Source organism: Nelusetta ayraudi, unplaced genomic scaffold (genome assembly GCF_046127955.1).
Source record: "Nelusetta ayraudi isolate G7.1 ecotype Tasmania unplaced genomic scaffold, CSIRO-AGI_Nayr_v1 ptg000020l, whole genome shotgun sequence".
NCBI classification, from domain to species: domain Eukaryota; kingdom Metazoa; phylum Chordata; class Actinopteri; order Tetraodontiformes; family Monacanthidae; genus Nelusetta; species Nelusetta ayraudi.
The window spans coordinates 167,710-182,269 of NW_027466070.1; the positions used below are offsets into that span (position 1 = coordinate 167,710).

The window sequence follows — 14,560 nt, forward strand, 5'->3', positions numbered from 1 at the left end:
GTAGTAGTAGTAGTACAAAGACATACTGTGATACCAAAAACATACAAGCTTTCTACTATCTTCTATGCTCTTGCATAGAAGATAGTAGAGAGCTTAGCTAAACGTAGAATTAAATACTATATTCATTTTATTTATTTTAATTAAAAAATCTATTGCATACATGTTTAAGTACGTACTTGTCTATGACCAAGACAGCAGAACACAGTTTTTATCATTTCTCCAAGAATCCCACCCTCTATTTCCTCTTCCGTCAAACAAGTCCGACCAATTGTTGAACGGGCTAAAGTCACGTGATCTCAGTGGCGGAGATTTGAATCGTCTGCGTGGTTGTGTGTATGTGTCTTTTCCCTTTCGCAGTTTGAATGCGGAGCAGAAACAAATATTCGGGTCTTTCCACAAGTCTGTGCCGTCTGTGTTCCAAACAGTCCGGTGAGCAACTGCGCTGACAAAATACGATCTGCACTGCAAACATTGTTTGGCGGGGATTTTTTTTTTTTAGCCGTAGATGTCAGCTGTCGAACCGCTATGCTAACAGGCTAAAGACAAAATCAGATCGTTTGGGAGTGAATATGTGTTCGGGAACGTTTATATGTTTTCGTCTGTGTTTGTTTTAGTTGAATGTCAGAGTTTAGTGAAGTGAAGCAGGTCTGAACCGGATCGATTCTGCTTGTCACAGAGGAATCAAGCAGCAGCAACAACAGAATGAACCGCGGGGCTAACGGCGGTGAGTTGGCTCGCCGAGACCTCGAACCGGCGGCTCAATGTTAAGGTTTTTTATTGACTCGTTTAAGACTTGTTTGTGCCTGTGTGCTCAGATCTTTTCTTTCTGCACGACGAGAAGTTTGACTTCGATGTCTCGCTGTCACCAGCAAGGTAGGAAATCCCCCACATCGTTTAAATCGGGCCAATACTTGCATACAATTTATGAAACCAACCCTACCAACTTGAACGTTCAGCAAAATTGAGGAACCAGCACTGCACCCTGAATCGCAGGCATTTGTAGTGTTTAGTATATAATTTCATGACAATAAACAGGAGTCATTAAATACAGCAATTTAGGTTTTTGCTGTTAATGAAAAACAAGATTTGGGAACTATTTTTATTTCTTAAAAATGTAATTAATTATCATAATTAAATGCAGAAAGCATGTGACATCTACCAGTGGTCAACTACAACACAGAATGTTCAAAGGAATTTAAAGTTTGTGCAGGAGGATAATAAGGTGTGAACATTAACTTCATTAGTATTAGTATTATCATTATTATTATTATTATTACTGCACTCAGGGTTGAGTCTCTTTCACTTTGTTAACCGTTCCTTGCGGTGTCAGTGATTTGTTTTACTCTCTCTGCCCCGCAGCTCCAACGGCGATGAAGATGAGGACGAGGTGTTTGTGGGTGCAGTCACACACACAGAGAAGTGCGTCTCTGTCCACGTGGAGTCTCAGCTCCACAAAGCCGGCTTGCGGGCGAGCTGGAGCCCCCTGACCGGAGACCAGCTGGAGGCCGTGTGCGAGGAAGCCCACAAGTTGGCCAACCAGCTGCAGAGCGGTGAACTGAGTCCGCCGCAGGGTGTAGAGGGCGGGACCGTCGCCGTCGCTCCTTCACCTGCTGCTGCTGCTGCTGCAAAAGACACTGAGGAGTTTGTCCAGGACGCCGAGTCCAAACTGGGCGTGTTTACTCAGCCCGCCAGCGCCCTCAGCCCCATCAAGCGCCAGACCTTCTGCGTGCAGGACAGCCCCATGAAGCAGCTGCCACCAGCCGTCCAGCGCCGCCTACTGTCCAGGGGGAGCGCCGCGGGGACGCCTCCATCTAGCCGGGCTCCGCCCACCAGGCGTTCCCTCGCTGGCGCAAATCCCCTTGCCCGCTCGGCCGCAGCCGCCACCAGGCCAGGCACCTCCAGCCCCGCCCCTGGGCCCAAGGCTCCGCCCAGGACGGGGCTGCGGGGTAGAACCTCGCTGGGCGTCGGCGTCGTGTTGCCCAGCAAACCAGCTGCCCCCAACGTTTCTGCTCCAGCCAGCAGGAGCAAAGTGGAGAAAACACGACTGCAGGCACCAGTCAAAGTAGGGAAAGTTTGTTTATTGTTTATTCTGTCAGTAGAATATTCAAAAGAATAACCTCTGGAGGCCAGATGTGCATCTCTGGTCACTCTTGAGCAGTTCAAAAAGTTCTTAATTTGTTAAATTGATCCTTTTGACAGTGCAGGTGGAGGTGATTTTAATGAGAACTAAAACAATCCTGTTGTTCGTTCCTGTTTTTCAGACGACAGGTGGTTGGAAGCGCAGCCCGTCTTCTCAGGCCTCCAGCAAGGCTGGCGGGTCCACCGAGGATCTGCTCTCTGACTCGGCGAGCGTCGCTTCGGACGTCAGCGACACCTCGGCCAACTCCAGCCTCCTCGGGAAGCGCGCTCTGGCTCCGCCCTCCAAGGTGAGCCCCCTTCGAAGACGCACTTCCCCCTTTGACATCCCCGTGGTTTTTAAAGCCCCAGTGAGTACTGGCCACTTGTCAGCGGTGACCAGAGTGTTTTTACCGTAGCCCAGAAGGTGGACGTGCACAGGGTCTGATGATTTTAGCTTGAAAGAACATCTGCTATGAGAAAGATTGGACGTTTAGAGCGGCGATTAATATCGACCTTGTTTGCAGTGTTCTTTCCGACCACCAGAGGCAACTCGGTCTTCCAGGGCAGGCCTTGAAGTTAAAACAACGGAGTCAAACAGCACCACCTACTGGAATTTAAAGCTGTCACTCATGTCAGTAGGATAGAGGCTCACATCAGCAGATATTTCTAAAAAATTTCCACAAAGTGCATATGCGATTTGCAGGTGTTGCCTTTGAATGGTGCGCAGTGCATAAGATGTAATTTTTGTAAAATCTTGCGTTAATGCGAAAAAAGTGTTTCCATGACACTTTTTGTGATATATCTCTGTACTGATACTTCTGAAAAACCACCTCATGAGAGTGTAAAAAACGAGGTTTTTCCAAGATCAGGTGTCCCATTACCATTTTTTTGTCGCAATATTTACGTTTTGAGCAGGTCTAGGAGTAATGGAAACGCAGCTTGGGATCGTGTTGTTGTTGTTGTTGTTGTTGTTGTTGTGTGTGTGATGTATCTCTGATCCTGCTTTTGTCTTTTAGAGGGCCAGGAACTCGTCAGCTGTCAAGGCTATGCGGCTCCAGGGCAGGAGTGTGACGGACAGGAAGAACACATCGTCATCCTCCTCCTCGGTGTCTAGTTTCAACTCCAGCATGTCTCTGTCCCCGACTAAAGGTACGCTAGCAACACACACACACACACACACACACACATAACGGCAACCCCGTCCAGCTGCACTCAGTCAGAAGCTCAGCAGCTGAACTCGTGTGTCTCCTCGCAGGCAAACTGAACTCGTCTCTAAACCAGAGCATGAGCAGCTCCATTGGCCCCGCCCCCGGCAGCATCAGCCGACCTGCAGCCAACAGCAGGGTGCGCCGCCCCACCATCGGCGCCGCTGTGGAGCCCGTGCCCTCTTCCACCACCGGCCGGCGCTCGCTGTCCGCCCAGGCCAGGAAGCCTCAGGAGCTGGAGCGCGTCGTCAAGGGCGCCAAGTCCACGCCGCTGAAGAAGCCGGAGGCCACGCCCGTCAAGAGGGTTTTAGAGAGAACCGCCTCTGTGCCCGCCCGCGCTTCGGCTCAACCGCTGCGCGACCAGAAGACCAAAAGCAAACCGGAGGCCCTGGTTGCTCCGACGCCCGTTGGAGGAGGGAGGCGTCTGTCCAGCAGAGTTGGTGAGGCCGCGATGTCACAGCTGTCGGGTGTCAGTTATTCGAGCTTGGTAAGTCGACTGCGACGTGCCTGTGACCGACTCCGTCTCCGTGCTTCGTCCCCAGACGTCTCGAGTGTGCTGAAGCCGAAGAGGCTGGCGTCTGTGAGCAGCCTGGACGGGTAGGTGGCGCTCTGTGTCCTAATTATCAGCCAAGGTGGCGGCCCATTCATTTCAATGCAGTTGCTCACCCATTCTTCCGCATTAATGGGCCCATAGAGCATGAGGAGTAGTGTCAATTCCCATCATGCCACTGTAACTCACCTGATCTATTTGGCCAATCAGGACGATTCTGGAGAACGTCACTTACAGACACGTCAGGATGCAGCCAATCAGAACAAGCTGAGACACAGCGGGAAGTCACGCTGAGAATAAACTAATTTCTTTTGTGGGGCTGCAGTACCTCAAGTGGCCACTGGGAAACAATCGGCACACTACCGATTGCCAGTCTGACATCCAGTTCTTAAAATACATACACGCTCATTATCCTGCTGACAAGATCAAGATCATCATCATCATCATCATGTGACCCTCTCTCTCCCTCACAGTGCTCCTCAGAAACCCGCCCTCGCTGCTCCATCGACTCCCTCTGCTGGCCGTTGCCCGCCACCGCAGGTCAAGGCCGTTCGCCCTACTGCCCTCCCCACGCCGGTGAAGCGCAGGATGTCCGCCTTGCCTGTTGCCACGCCCACAAACCAGAACCGCACCGCCAGATCACTACTGAAATCTGACTCTAGCCCCGCCCCTTTCACCACCTCTGTCAGTGGAGCAAAAGGCTGCAGGTACATTGTAAAATCTGCTGTCGACCATCAGGAAACCGTTTTTGATGACTTATGAGTGAGATCGTCCCTATTGGGTCACATGTTTATGGCTTTTCTGCCCAGACCCGCCTCCTCAGGCTTTCAGGAGGCGGAGACTGAAATCCCCATCGTCCAATCGCTGCATCTGGATGATGAGCAGGAGGAAGAGGAGAAGAATGAAGAGGAGCAGCAGCAGCACAAGGAGGAGGAGGACAGGAAGGAGCCATCTGCTGCTGCTCCATTGCCCAGCCCCCCACAGCCTGACCAATCAGAGAGCAGCAACGCTGCCGGTACTACTGAGGTCAAACCCGAGCCCAACAAGAACCTGATTGAACTGGAGACAGCAGAAGAGAAGAACAGCAAGGCCCTGGAGGTTACATCAAGCACACAAAATAAAATCAGTTTGTACCAGCTGTACATTCCCAGCTCAGTCTCAGTCTCCTGTGTTCCTCTGCAGGTCCTGCTGCTAGATCTTCCTGCTCCGGCTCCGCACCCTCATGAGAAGTTGCTCATTGATCTGACCAACACCCCCGACCTGATCCGCACCAACAACAAGACCTGCACCGGCGCTCAGGTGATATTTTTTATCATTATCGCCATCATTATCATATTATTATTATTTTGTAGAGCTATGTATTTATTTATTTGTCGTTGTTTTTTATTTTACATCACAAGCCTGTTTTGTTTCAGCAGCTGATTGACCTGAGCTCTCCGCTCATCAAGTGGAGCCCCGAGGACAAGAGGGAGAACAACGCCCCGCTCATCAACCTCTCCTTCTGATGCGGCCGCAGACCCGCGTGGCCTTTTCAGAAAGCAACATGAAGATGTGTTTCATTAACGACAGAGTTTTAATCAGTCAAATCTCAACTGAGGCACAGCATTCAGGTTGAAATCAAAAATATTTAAAGGTGGCCGATGTTTTCGGCACCTAAATTGTATTTTTACTCGTGTCCAAATCGCTGCTCTTATTGATGTCGGAATAAATGTTTATGTCACTACTGTCAAAGGGTTTCTGTGCATTTCATTGCCTCTGCAAACAGCATTTCAGTAACATCAAGTACAACATCACTGAAACCAAAAATGATACAAAGCATAAAGATCAACAAATTTTTCTATTTCATCGGCCCATAGCTGGAATTTGTTACATTCTGATGAGGCATTTTCTCGAGCTCTGCTCCTCCTGGTCCCCCTGGTGGTCTCGGACTGCATCCGGGTCTAAGACAAGGTCAGAACAGCAACTGTTGGGGTTTAAGGAAAGAGAAGTAGAGAAGAAAAAAGCAAATAACGACCTGACGGCTGCACAACTGACAGTAGGTGGGGCTGTTTTGTCTTCTACTGCAATCTATACATGATTACAAATTCAAATAAATAAGTGCACCATTAAGACATATTGCTCTAATTAAGTCATTAATTGACACATTTAGTTTGAAAGGGAAGCAATAAAACGGCTTCTCTACAAATGTTTTTTGTGATGCTTGATGGGGCAGATCACGCTATATTCACTTTTATTTAAATTGAAATGATTACATTTCTAACTACTTGTAGCAGAGTGGTTCCACGAGCAAGTCAGCGGTTTGCTGGGTGGTTTGTAGAGCTCACACCTGCGTTCTGACAGTAAAACTTCAAAACCAGAAACTTTTCTTTATCTTTGCTTCTCTGTTTCAGTGGAAAGAAACGTGGGAACGAACATCTGTTATCAGCGTGAAAATATTTGAATTTTCCCCTCAGAGGACAAACAAAGAACTGGACAGACAGGTGAGAAACCGTGTGTGAAAAAAACGTCTTTGCTTTTCTTTCATTTGAAATGTGTAATACAAACACAAAGTAATGATGATTATCAACCCAATAGATGACATTTGAAATAGTTAAATACAGTTTATAGTCAATTCATTTATGAATTAGTAGACAAGGTGGTACAATGTATTAAAAAAAAAAGAATAAGACACGCCAATAAAAATCTATTCATCCAAGGAAATAAACTTAGGGATTTCTGTCTGGTTTACAGCTACAATCAATAAACCAATCAATCATTCAAACTGCTGCACAAAACCCCGGATGCCCTTCACGTAAATACTTCAAGTCTTTAAGTTAAGGGCATCAATCAGACAATGTTTGCACAAAAGCGTCGACCGCAGAGCAACACTTCTAAGTCTCAGTCTCAGCGCTGCAGACACACCTTTTATTCTGGCTTCATCCTCTGGACAAACACAGAGCATATAGACATTGGCGACGCAGGAACTTAAACTGCTAATTCCACGTTTGTTTGTTTTTCCTTCAGGTCGGAGTCGCACTTATGTCAGCTTGACACTGAACAAGTTCAAGACAATACATCCCTTTGTGCATACATCTTTCTCATACTGTGGTATTGTGGCTTGGTTGTTTTTTTTTAAGGAATGCTTAAACTTTTGTAACCCTTTTTTTTTTTTTTTGACATATATATGATTTTTTTTATTCTGCTGATCCATCCATTGAGATTTAGACCAAAGGAAGATTTGAGTTGAGGGACTTTAAGGAGGCGAGGAGAACAGAAGGTCATTGAACCTCGAACGTTCAGCTAAATGTGCACAAAAAAACCAAAAACCTTTTATTTTAATTATGGTTTTGTTTTTCTTTTTTTTTTAGGTTTTGTTGTTCAAAGGCAAATAAAACCTCGGGTGAACTCGTACATGTGTACAAGAAAAAGTGGCACAAAACGATCAAATTATTACAATATAATACAACACTTGTCTATCATGACAAATTAGACCAATAAATTAGAATCCATTAGCAAATAGAGCTTGCAGATAATTATTTATTTATCAGAGTCTGAGTGTGTTTCCCTCCCTTTCTGAGCAAACATGGTCAATCTTTCTGCAGTTACACTGGAAGACGAATGGCAGTTGGTAGGGGGCCTGGGTCTACTTGCTGCAGTAGAGCAGGTTGACGCGCTCGATGTCGCTCGGACTCATCTGCATGGCCGTGCCGAAGGTGGCGTTGCGGTCCGGAAAGCCCACCATGGTGGGGAGGAGGCTGTCCTTGGAGAAGGCCAGTCTGCAGGGAGCAAATCGTCAAACGCTTGGAGCAGAACCCGGGACTTCTCTGCAGCAGAGAGGTGGAGCTGCGCCCCCTTGAGACTGACCTGTCGTAGTGCAAGACCGAGTCGTAGTCGTAGGACGTCCTCTGGTTCAGGGTGTCAGTCTTGTCGAAGTTGAAGGCCTCATCTGCAGCAGCAGCAGATTGAATATTACTGCGCTTTACTTTGATTTTCTTAATTAAAAAAGGGTCCCGACTGCAAGGACACGAGGGGCGCAGGGTTTACGGAGGGGTCAGTTAATCGGACGTTGTCCACATTTGAAGGTCTTTGGCTGTGTTGAATACGTTCAAATATGAGGAGCCTGATTCTGACCAGGATCCCTCCCCTCCCGACTTTGCAAACAGATAACCATCAACTGGTGGTTAGTAAGTGGCGGCCTGGTTAATGCAGCCCACCTGTCATGACGTTCTCGATCAGAACCTGGATGTGGTGGTCCCGGTCGGAGCGGCAGTGCTCGTGGTCGAAGCCGAGGACGTGGAGCAGCTCGTGCTGCACCGTCCCCACTTGGACGCAGCCTTGGCGGCTGAGGGACACCGCCTGGACGCTGCCCAGTCGGCCCACGAAGGAGTAGCAGCTGCAACACACAGTGGCATAAGAAACAAACCACGCACATGACCCCCCCCCCGCCCCCCCTCCCTCCTGTGGCTTGACCAGTGTTGGCGAGTAATCTATTACTAAGTAATCCACTACTGTAATTAAACTACTTTTTAAGTAACGGAGTAATATAACGGGATTACTGTGGTAAAACTGGTCGTTTTATCATAATTACTTTATCAAGTAACTACTCCATTACTTTTCTGAAATATTTTGCTGGCTGAAAATCTGTTGTTATCCGCAAAATGTCTGAAATTCATAAAAAAACAACAGAAAACAATGATGTTGCAGATTGATGATGCAGCCGTGCATCTAACATCATTGACATGCGACGACGCACCAAAACAAGCATGGCGGCGGCAAAAGGAAAAACAGCGGCTCTATTTGTAGCCGGAAATACAAACATTATTTTGACTTCATCTCGTCTACATCAAAGAATATTGTGGTTCGCTGTGCGTTATGTGCAGGAAACAAGATGTTCTCAACTGTTACTTTATCTTTTTTTACCTAACGTAATTAGTAATTGATTACTTATGCAAAAAAAAGTAGTTAAATAAGTAATGAGATTACTTTTTTTTTTTTTTTTTTTAAGGAGTAATCAGTAATCAGTAGTTGGACTAATTTTATGGAGTAATCCCAACAACACTGAGCTTGCCATACCCATCCAGAGATTGGATGTAGATGTATTCGTCCTGGTTGGTGCGAGGAATGAAGCGGATGCAGGTGGAGACGGAGAAGGAGTCGATTCCTTTCAGGATAACATCCACTTCTTCAGCAGCTGACGGACACAGACAGTCATACGGCCTGAGCACACTATTAATCTCCCAGCACCAATCGGATGGCATCTTATCATTTCATCATGCCACATTTCCTCCCCTTTGACACGAGCCCACCAAAAGTGTACTACTACTTACAGTAGTGGTCGGCGATGATGTAGGGAATATACACCTGGCCATCCGGGGCTTTGGGCCACTTGCAGTCACGCTGGGCACAACTGGTACTTCTCAGGGCTCGGTGATGAGGAGGAACATTGGCCACCGCGCTTCTGTTGAGGCGGTTACCGTGATGGTTCCGGTCTGCAGGGGGCGACATTAAGGCTGCGTTCATACTGCAGGCGAATCTGATTCAAATCAGATTCCTTAAATCTGATTTTCAGTGCTGACTGTCCACACTGTTTTTTTTTTTTAGCAAGTGTCCAAATGAGATGTGGCTCTGTTCACACTGGGCCACATTATTGACCCATCTGACAGGCTGCTGTAGCAACGACGTCAGAGCGGAGGCCTCGTCCAGCGTAGCGCGTAGTGTGTGACGTTATATCACTGCGACAGCGGCAAAAACTAAATGGAATTGTTGCGCTACATGGCCTGGAGCTTGGCTTGAGTGGAGCTACAGTCTCTCCCCACACACTGATGAGCCAATGAGTTTTCTCCTCTGTCCAGGCACTGCTGTTTCCTACTTCTTCTGTCTGCTCCATTACGTTCCAGCTCCGCACCTGGAATGGTGCCCTCTGGTCTGGAGCATTGGCTCTTGTGTTGCGTAGAGTGACGTCACAGACAGTCAAAACCCAACAGTGTGTTTAGAGCTGTTCACACTGAGACACATCTGTCCAAATGCCAATCCGTTTGGCAAAAATCAGATTTCATGTGATTTGTGACTGTTCAGACTACAAAAAGCCATCCGGTTTCAATCTGGATGGGCTAAAAATCTGATTTTGGCTGGCAGTCTGAACGCAGCTTGAGTAACAAATAGTAATGATAATGATTGTGAGTTGATTCGGGAATAGCACAGTCTCATCGTCCAATGGCGTTTCAGATGATCTGAAATCAGCTACTTAGCTCACCTGCACTGAGCTAGCGCTCCAAGCCTGCCCTTCCAGCGCTGCCATGCCAGCATTTGGTTTCGGCTCAAACGGATTAAAGGGCAAACAAGGAGCAAAAGCCAAAGGAATGGCACTAAATAAATCCGGTATTAAATACACTGGCAGGGCTCCACTTGCGGACTGTGTGCCAATAAAGACTGTTTTACTCATCACAAAGTTTGCGGTGTTTACTCGCAAATGAGCTCAAAACAAAGAAATAGTCATCTTTAAAGACTTCCTCCGAATTCTTTTTGGTTCCCTTTAGCAGGTTTGATTTTTACTCGAGATTTGTTATTTAGTAGGATAAACGGGAAGTTGGTTAATTTCAGAATTGCTCCCCTGCCCAGTTGTAACTTACCGAGGCTGTTGTTGCCGGTTGCTTTCTCAGACTGCACTGTGGCTAGAAGCTTTTTTTCTCCAACTTTGCGGTTATTGACGCCATTTATTGATCTCACAACCTACAAAGAGAGAAGAACAACTATTGATAGTTTTGTCACTTTCTTGTTAGTTTGCGGTAAATTAGGTGTTTTTTTTATTTTAATTAAAAGCCGACAAATTCGACTCAACCAAAGACTGTTGAAAGACTGTTGAAACGTCTTTTAACAGTTTGGGGTTTTCTTTGTTGTCGTAAACACATGAAATATTATGTGTGAGTGTCTCAACAAAGTATAACCATACGAGTGACGCATATCTTCCTTTAGTCAGTGGAAAACCTTATAATCCAATAAAGCACTGAGCAAACCTCTATACATTGAAAGATCACAAGCTCTTCTCCACCAGCTTCATAACTCACTGTTTGACGGAAGAGAAAACACAATTAGTTTTTGTATCTGGCACTTTCAGCTGGAGGACTCACCGCTGCCTCTGTGCAAGTTGAGACTGCCAGCAGGATCAGGACGCATGACTTCATGACTGCAAATTTAAACAAATGACCACTCAGACCCAAACACGAAGCAGCATCATTTCTTTCAGGGGCTGACAGCCACTATTGTTTCTTGACCTTTAACATATTTTGCCGAAGCACGTCGTCCTCCGTCATGGCCTCGCCGAGACCGACGTCGAGCAGAACTGCCTCCTAATCCTCTAAATAAGGAGGATATTTGCCTTACTTTATCGCACTTTGCAATTCTCATTATTCTTATTGACTGAGGTCCACCCTTTGCAGACATCCGACTGTGCAGGTGCAACGCGACACAGCCAGGGTTCTAGTGTTTGCAGTTTTTAGTGGTGGCAGAAACAGACAGGAGTCACTTGAGGTGGCGGAGGAATAAATCTTTAATCGATAATAAAACATGTAGAAAAATAAATTAAAAAAAAGGCGACAAAAGTTCTCCGAGCTCAGTTACGACACCGTCAGCAAGGTGTTGACTCTGCCCTCTCAGACCTTCCTGTTTTTGTCTCTTTCATATGGTCAGGGTCCAAAGCATCAGTCTCTCGACGAGGCTATTTTCATTTATTTGTTTATTATGTAAGCAGGTTTGTGAGGCTGCTCCACCAGAGTCAAGGCTGGAAAATGATTGAAGAAAGATGTGGGTGTCATATGAGACCCTTACTGTTCCCTTCTTTTGCATGTTTTTGTAAACAGGGAGAAGCACCGTTCCAGTTTCTGTGACTTGGCGAACCAGAGACACCAACGAGACAACATGTGCCAGGTAAAGAGCTGCTGCTGCTGTTCTGTAGCAATCATAATTCACTAAAGACTTCCAAAGATATTCTGCACTATTATCTGCATGTGCTCAAGCCTGCCTGTGTTCACATTAACGTGCAAAAACAAACAAAAAAACAAACTTGTTTAAATGCTGAGACGCCTCAACATTCAAATGATCACCACATCAGAGCAAACAAAGGGCACCTGTGATGATGACTTTGCAGTACTGTGAAAACAAATGCCGTCTGAGACATTAAACAATACCCTGTACCTGCAAACATATAAGGGCATACACATTGTATTTACATACCGCATGTTGAACTGTCTATGTTTACTAGCTGTAACATTAACTTGACTGTTTCTCACTTGTTGGCCAGAGAACGGATATCAAAGATCCTCGGCGTGCTATTGGGTTTGTCTTGATAGTTAATATGTAATGCATTGCAATAATGTTTCAATTTGTAACATGTGACCACGTGACGTGAACTGCATTTTCACTATATCATAACTACCGATTGCAAATTTCAACTTGAAGGTATTTAGGATAAACCCCTTGAGATGCAGCATCTCGTTTTCAAGGTCGTCCCACATGCAAATAGCAGAAAGTCATACATTACAAAGATACACAAAACACACTGCTCTTCACCTTCCACAGCCCCCCACACCCCACCCACCACCCACCACACCACATGCTCTCCAAAAGAATACGTTTAAATCAACAGTAGCAGACCGACAGAGTAACGTTTTAAAAACAAAAGCATGAGATCACGAACCTGAGACGCCAACAGTCACCATCACAGTTGTCCTCGTGCTCTTTGCCAGCTGTCCGGGGTGCCACCTGCTTTAGCGCTGAAAAACTTCCTCGTACCCGTCACGTTCACGTTGAAGGAGCAGCTTCAGCTTCACGAGAGACTCGGGCACCTTCACAAAAGACCACTAGAGGGTGACAAGTCACCACACAAACAGATGTCCAGTGCCTCTCAAACTGAGCATGTTCATGCAATTAGATATTTTACTTACTATCAGAACTTTTTTTTTTTTTTTAATCATGCAAGGTTGCACGACGCGTCCTTTCATAATTAATACTACTACTACTACTAACAACAACAACAACAACAACGAAACAAACAGCAAATTTTAGTTTACAGCTTCCTGCTGAGGCGTTGTGTTTTTTTTTTTTTTTTTTTTTTTTAACTTTCCATTTATTTGGAAAGTAAGCGCAATGAGGCATTCTTAGCTGGCGATGTCATCACTCAGCTGGGAGGCGTGGTCACTAACCTAGGAGTAGTACAAATGCCCCTTGTGAGGTTATAAGGGGCTGTGTGTAAAAATGCACACCTTATGAAGGAACGATGGGCTTTCTCATTCCCAGAGAGTTGACTGACAGGGTAGAGACATAGATTACTTCAATAGATTATTATTTTTATTATTTATTATTATTATTGTTATTATTTATTTAATGTTAAAGTGGATTTGTATGTTGTTGTTGAAACTGGTTATTCTTCCGGCGAACAGACTAACACAGATAACTAACAGATAAACTGGAGCCACCTGAAGTCGAGCATCCTCGACTGGATTGGCTGCATTCCCCCGCTGAACGGACCCGTGATTGACTGGCTGTCTGAAATCACTGGGCACCTCTCAGAGGTGACGTCGCCCCGAGGCAGGAAGTGTCACCGCAGGAGGCTAACTCCGCGAGGGAAGTGCAGACTGTTTGCAAAAGGAGCAACATAAACATGTCAGTTCTGGGCTTAGGGGGGGGGGGAAAGAAAAAAAGTTTCTCAATGCCACCAGAACAAAACGTGTGGTTATGATTAAAATATGCACTGTTTTCTAGTTTTAGGTGAAATAATAATGATGAATAAGGGCTACAGTAACATCAATTGGCCCATCAGAAGTTGTGATTTTTTTTTCTCTCTCTCTCTGCCGTTCTGCTTCTTCCAGTGATACAACGTAAGATGAATGCATTCCACGCACACTGAGAGATGCGAGTCATCAGCCTGCAGAGCTGAGCAGGCAGAGCTCTCTACTTTCGTTCTGCTGTTATCTCGCAGTCACAAGTTAATTCAATTATACTAGCTTGTCTCCTTTAGATAGTGAGATAAAGCGGTTCTGCTATCTAACTTGAGATATAGTGATAAACGTAATTAATAGTATAATAGGCAAGTCTTTTTTTTTGGGGGGGGGGGGGGGGGGGGTTTACAACAATTCCATTAAAAAAACACAGCAAAAAGACTCCATCATTGAATCATGATATGTGCTATATTGACTAATTCAATATTCTGACTCATGTACTACAAAACTTATTAACCATTGTAATTTAGAATTAATTAGCCAACATTAAGTTTAATTAGTGGTGTGGTGCCCTCATGTTGGACATTACAGTCAGTCAATCCTTATCATGGAGTTAGCAGGTGATTCCCCCCCCCAGAATATTTGACCTGAAAATCACTGTGGGGGGGGGAATAGGATATCAGTTTCTGTTTGAAGCTGATGTTGATCGTGGCAGTGTTTCAGCCAACTAAGTCGTCCGTGTGGTTTGGGAGGGACGGCGTTCCTGCAGGCTTGGCGCAACGCCCCACTCGTCAAATTTCCACATGACTCATCTTGGCATCTTGAAGTGGGAGCAGGTTGTGAACAAGAGGTCTGTTCTCCCCGGAGACAGGTGACAAGTGTCAGGGTCGTGAACCCCCGCGACCTCGTGCTGGTCGGGAGGATGAATCAGCGAGGGGTTGGCCCTGTGTGGTGGAGCTCAAGTCCCAAACAGCTCTGAGGAGTCACTCCGGTGA

General features: G+C 46.0%; 2 protein-coding genes across 4 annotated transcripts; one reads left to right on the forward strand and one right to left on the reverse strand.

Annotated features, from left to right (window-relative positions):
* The first annotated feature begins 289 nt into the window (after nucleotides 1-289).
* On the forward strand, nucleotides 290-5,604 carry gtse1 (G-2 and S-phase expressed 1). 2 transcript variants are annotated; one of them, XM_076027183.1, is made up of 12 exons: nucleotides 290-429; nucleotides 615-724; nucleotides 816-873; nucleotides 1,360-2,062; nucleotides 2,262-2,426; nucleotides 3,135-3,267; nucleotides 3,374-3,763; nucleotides 3,866-3,920; nucleotides 4,347-4,580; nucleotides 4,683-4,971; nucleotides 5,056-5,172; nucleotides 5,289-5,604. In XM_076027183.1, exons 2-12 carry the CDS (start codon nucleotides 703-705, stop codon nucleotides 5,376-5,378), a joined length of 2,256 nt encoding a protein of 751 aa, XP_075883298.1. In that variant the 5' UTR covers nucleotides 290-429; nucleotides 615-702; the 3' UTR covers nucleotides 5,379-5,604. The 2 variants fall into 2 exon arrangements, with proteins under 2 accessions (XP_075883298.1, XP_075883299.1); XM_076027184.1 differs by having other exon boundaries at nucleotides 5,292-5,604.
* Nucleotides 5,605-7,369: 1,765 nt separating this feature from the next.
* On the reverse strand, nucleotides 7,370-12,661 carry LOC142888782 (low choriolytic enzyme-like). 2 transcript variants are annotated; one of them, XM_076027185.1, is made up of 8 exons: nucleotides 12,545-12,661; nucleotides 10,980-11,035; nucleotides 10,482-10,581; nucleotides 9,180-9,341; nucleotides 8,926-9,043; nucleotides 8,067-8,245; nucleotides 7,717-7,798; nucleotides 7,370-7,628 (listed from the first exon to the last, which is right to left on the reverse strand). In XM_076027185.1, exons 1-8 carry the CDS (start codon nucleotides 12,564-12,566, stop codon nucleotides 7,496-7,498), a joined length of 852 nt encoding a protein of 283 aa, XP_075883300.1. In that variant the 5' UTR covers nucleotides 12,567-12,661; the 3' UTR covers nucleotides 7,370-7,495. The 2 variants fall into 2 exon arrangements, with proteins under 2 accessions (XP_075883300.1, XP_075883301.1); XM_076027186.1 differs by lacking the exon at nucleotides 12,545-12,661 and adding an exon at nucleotides 11,124-11,202.
* Between the last annotated feature and the right edge of the window lie 1,899 nt (nucleotides 12,662-14,560).

Excerpts from the sequence above, each read along its gene's own strand:
- gtse1 (XM_076027183.1), top strand. The coding sequence starts at position 703 with ATGAACCGCGGGGCTAACGGCG. Across the intron at positions 874-1,359 it reads GTCTCGCTGTCACCAGCAAG|CTCCAACGGCGATGAAGATG; the intron begins GTAGGAAATCCC and ends TCTGCCCCGCAG. Across the intron at positions 4,972-5,055 it reads AGAACAGCAAGGCCCTGGAG|GTCCTGCTGCTAGATCTTCC; the intron begins GTTACATCAAGC and ends GTTCCTCTGCAG.
- LOC142888782 (XM_076027185.1), bottom strand. The coding sequence starts at position 12,566 with ATGGTGACTGTTGGCGTCTCAG. Across the intron at positions 10,582-10,979 it reads CAACTTGCACAGAGGCAGCG|GTTGTGAGATCAATAAATGG; the intron begins GTGAGTCCTCCA and ends CTCTCTTTGTAG. Across the intron at positions 7,799-8,066 it reads GATCGAGAACGTCATGACAG|ATGAGGCCTTCAACTTCGAC; the intron begins GTGGGCTGCATT and ends CTGCTGCTGCAG.